The sequence below is a fragment of the Penaeus japonicus genome, unplaced genomic scaffold (assembly GCF_977035675.1).
Source record: "Penaeus japonicus unplaced genomic scaffold, GWHDUDI00000001_assembly GWHDUDI00000001, whole genome shotgun sequence".
Classification (NCBI taxonomy): Eukaryota; Metazoa; Arthropoda; class Malacostraca; order Decapoda; family Penaeidae; genus Penaeus; species Penaeus japonicus.
In genome coordinates, this window is record NW_028234403.1 from 5,939,823 (window position 1) to 5,944,822 (window position 5,000).

General features: G+C 33.9%; 1 protein-coding gene across 1 annotated transcript in view; it reads right to left on the reverse strand.

The window, feature by feature from the left end:
- LOC122254091 (WD repeat-containing protein 3) overlaps nucleotides 1-2,467 on the reverse strand; it is a 22,071-nt gene extending 19,604 nt beyond the window's left edge. The window contains exons 1-5 of the mRNA XM_043017588.2: nucleotides 2,286-2,467; nucleotides 823-1,018; nucleotides 526-685; nucleotides 286-380; nucleotides 1-95 (exon numbers count right to left, since the gene is read on the reverse strand). The exon at nucleotides 1-95 is cut by the window's left edge and continues 76 nt beyond it. Of these exons, the coding sequence (XP_042873522.2) occupies nucleotides 1-95; nucleotides 286-380; nucleotides 526-685; nucleotides 823-990 (518 nt within the window). The 5' untranslated portion in view covers nucleotides 991-1,018; nucleotides 2,286-2,467. The remainder of the gene's footprint in view (nucleotides 96-285; nucleotides 381-525; nucleotides 686-822; nucleotides 1,019-2,285) is intronic.
- Between the last annotated feature and the right edge of the window lie 2,533 nt (nucleotides 2,468-5,000).

Genomic DNA, 5,000 nt, shown 5'->3' on the forward strand with positions numbered 1-5,000 from the left:
CAAGAGGATACTAATATGCTGCGGTCCTTGAGGAAGCGCAATCGGGTGATCCTGCCTTGGTGTCCTTTCAGCCGCACAATCCCCCTTTCAGATACCTTTTAGGAAATAAGGATGTAGATGCAGTAATCTGTTTCCTGTTGTTTAGATTTAGTGGTATCAACAGTCCATTTATTTTACTAAGATAACAAGTAAGTGTGAAAAAGTATTAAAGGATATACTTCTACAAGTTAATTATAAGTTAACAAATACTACTGCATTTTTAATACATTAATTACTGATACTTACAACATCCCAGACTACTATCTCGCCATCTTGGCTTCCTGATGCTACTCGCATGCCTTGGTCATCCCAGGCAAGTGTTGTCACAGCTCCTCTGTGGCCTGAAGACATTATCTTATCATTATCATGCTGTCACAATTCCTTGATGCCCAAGGTACCACCAACTATAAGTATCTTACTGATCTAATAAATTGAATTTAAATAAGTTGTCATATAACAATCAAAAGACAATGTAAGACACATTACCGGCAAACTTGAGTGGTGTTCCAATCCTGAGGTCAAATAAGACAACAGTTCCATCTGAGTATCCAACCGCAAGGTGCGTGTTGTCAAGGGAGCCAGGCGCTGGGGGACGTGCCTCCAGTGATGTGACTTGCCCTCGGATCTCTGCATTAAGTGTCAATACCTGTAAATGTTGAGAGGCTTTACTACCTTCCTAGACTCCATTTCTGATAATGTCTCCTCCCAGTTTCTAAAATGGTAATTTTTTTTATGATCATTTAAAGCATGCATGGAAACAAAACTGATCTTCCTCCTACCCACCTTTGATGATCTTTTACTATCCCAAATGAATACATATTCACAAGCAGCAGCAGCAACATATCTCCCTGTCTGGCTGAACCTGGTGACGAAGCGCACACAACGTTCTGTTCCAACCAGGCCAAACACAGACCCAGGGACATAGCGAAGATACTGTGATGTCAAACCCATGGTGGGATAATGTTTGTTACAGTTATACCTGTTGGAAAAATGTCATATTAGTTATCATCAACTAGTTATGCTTGGCTAGTAATACTTAATTAAATATATAATAATAAGTATATGTAACTGTAAGCAAAACAGCTGTCATCATGACATAGGCCTACATATTCTATAGCATCAAGAACTTGATAGCCTTCTGAAAAAAACAGGCAATACTACCCAAACTGATACCAAAATGGGTAATGTTAGCTGCTTTAAACAATAATAAAAAAATAATATCAAACATTCATTACCATTACTCACAATCTGAAATAAATAGAAAATTACTGGGGCTAATTTGCATATTATGTGACAATTTACTATGGTACAAATTCATTGCAAATCAATAACTACTTTCATGCAATTATTCTTTATCATTTCATCATTGCACTGATGAATCCTGATTATCTATATTTGTTCAAAGATTGTAAATCCCTACATCTTCTTTCACCCTGGCATTTATGCACAGCAAGTTAATGAGTGGATGGAAATACTTCTCAAGAATTTATTATATATTTGTTTTTCTTGTACATGATGTAATATGAAGAACTACACAAAGATATCCCAACTGTGCAAATAGCTGCACAGCAAACATCTGCAAGTATTGGAAAATAGACATCAAGAGCTATGAGCATATTTGTGCATGTGACCATAGATCCATGCTATCCATTTCCGTCGCAAATTACAAAGAAAGGAATTATCCAATATCATAAAAGCAATGACAGTTGTAGTGCCAAGACAGACCAACAGCCTTCGCACCTTCAGTACCCAGGCAAAGACCAGGTAACATATGAACATCCACTTACGTAACTGTTCACAAAAGGAATGCAAAGAGCAATACCGAAGCCTCTGCATTATATGTTCTATCGGAGTATAACAAACCTCCCTGTGTATATTTGTAAAGATTGAGCTTAGGCTGGTTTCTTATCTGATGACAAATTGCCAGGAAGGTCATTACGTTCTCTCCAAACTATGCATAATAGTTTACTTGTTTTTATCTGAGCACAAATTTCAAGAAACCTCATCGCCATTCAGTATTAGCTTTCCAGGGATAGACTTCCTGGTTGCGGCCTTATTTTCTGCAGATCCCTTTTAATACTTATTAGTGTTATTCTACTTCTTTAGAGTCACTGGTCATTACCTTTTTTTTTTTTTTCTTTTTTTTAAATCCTCGTCAGTCATATTCACAAGTGATATCCACCGACAGTATTCCATCCAGTGCATCAACTTAAGTTTTTTTCTGATTTATGGTAATAAACACTTACTTAGCTATGGATTTCTTGAATGTTCATCTCTCTAGACGTGTTGATCTTGTATATTCCCTTAATATCCAGAAGGATATTTAGAATTTTGAATCAATTTTCCACAAGCTTCCTTCGCAACAGCCTCTCGCAAGCGGCAAGGGAGACACATGTGTTTACTGTTTACATCCGCGAGGCCTTATTTCAGGGTTGTGCTCTTTATTTATGATAAAACTCGTTATTTAAGAATTTGTGAATGATTATTTCATATTCTATCTGAGTTATTTATTTGAATTTCGGTTATATTTTTATTGTATTTTGTTACATAAGATTATAGCTGATTTAATAATTGGATATATCAACATCTTTTATGATATACGTATATAAAATTCAGCGTACTAGCTAAATGGAAGTATATAAAATCTATATTTTCAACATCATTCTTTAATGTGAGGATTTTAAATGGGTACCATTATGAATGAAACGAGGATATTTAATAAAATGTTAAAAAAGAACTTCAGTTATCTATCTCTGTATCAATTTAAAGGTTTATGCAATAGAGCAACAAGTCACAGCACAGCAATATTTATGAACATAGAACAATCCGTGAATTATAAAAAGCAATCCGTGTATTATAAGAGAAAAAAAAAGATGCAATACTGATAACGTCATACTCTGAAAATAGGCAATGCAGCGTGGTATTCATCTACATTCAAAACTATTTTGATTAATTTCCGTCAGATTTAAGTATTTGTAACTCCATGAGTACAATAAAGGACAAACAACACCAAAATAATCTAAAATGAAACTCTAATTTTGATATTCATGACACAATCACATAATTGATGTACACATATTCAACTGGAGTATGTGAGGCGTAATGGACAGAAAAATCTACAGTATAAATAAATGGTGTATTCAACAGTTCTGATGATTTATTTGTGCACGTGTCGTTTGCTCTACTACTGGCACCAGAGACTTGTTGGTAAACTGGCAGTTGAATTTCTTTTGTTTCTGTAGTCTGATAATTTCGAAATTTCTGACAGACCCATGAATATTCTCTCGGGCATTATCGGAGCTATTGAAAATTTCGACAGACTGCATTACAGATTTGTGGAAGGACAAATCCACTTTATTCCATTACGGTTTTTCACTTTCCTAAACAATTACGAAGAACATAATCATCATATGGGATCTGCTGACGCGATTTGACGAGATATAACCGAAGATTAATAAATATAGTAGTTCGCGTTTTTTCACGGATATTCTAAATGGAAAGGAGTACATTGGAATATTATTTACATGTATATATGTATATATGTATATGTATGTATATATATGTATATATATATATATATATATATATGTGTGTGTGTATATATATACATATATATATCCACAATATATATATATATATATATATATATATATATATATATATAAATATAAATAAATAAACAAATTTTAACTACCTGACCGAGACTCGATCCCTGGTCGTCAGAGTGACAATCCCGGCGTCTAACCCAATAGACCACGCGTCCCAAATCTAACCACTTGCCTTACAACCATCATGGAAATTACCTATATGCTCTTAGCAGAGCAGTGATAGCGAGGTTTTTCTATATCAAAATCGTTACTGCATTCTACCACCTTTCTCATATATATATATATATATATATATATATATATATATATATATACATATATAAATTTGTATATATGTATCTATCTATCTATCTATATATATATACATATATATAAATATACATATATATAAATATACATATATATACATACATACATATATATATAATATATATATATATGTATATATATATGTATATATATGTATATATATATATATATATATATATATATATATATTCATCTAAATGATGAATGAGAAATTAAAACCATTTAGAACTGACATGTAGGACAAATTATTTAGCACGCAGTTTGGAAAATAATATTACAAAAGAAAAAGTCAAGTGATTAAAATCAATTGAAATCTCCCTTGACCAGCGTCTCTACCCTGTGTTCAAGGCTGACCCAACGTCTATCGCGATGCCAAGTTTTGAAATTTGACCAATTTCACCTGATGCCAAACTGGACCATCACTTCGCCAAACTGTTAACATTTTAGACTTCAGTGCCAACTTCTGATCACAAACAATAAGTAAATTAATCTTATCATTAATTATGTTTGTTAGCTCCTTAGATTTTTACGGTATTTATTATATATTGACTGACTTGTGGTAGTGTTTCACAGTTGTTTTATTTAATTCTGCAAAATGGAGGGTCGTTCGTAGTGGGACGCCTTGCTTACCAAAGACGCATTTGGATACAATCGTATGATGCATCCCGTTTTTTATGTCCAAAATCCAAAGTGCTGGAATATTTAGTCTTTCGGAGGCATATTTCTGGGTATTATATCAATATCTAATCTAAAGATAATACAGCGAAATGTCAAATCACTGAAGGCAGCTGTGGTGCCATAGTTGGACAAGAGGCATGAAGCAAACTTAGACCGCCAGATTTAAAACCATACGAAGACAGTCATCCATACTACAAATTTATATACTTTGGAGGAATATTGCAGTGAAGGCCAAGTCAACACTCGTTGGCACACTCTCTCACGAGTCAGCACACGCTGACACAGGTGGGCTCGCCTCAGTGCATATAAGCCCGGCGAAGCATCTGCTCAGCAAACATAGAGCTTATCCTTTTATAATCATATAAT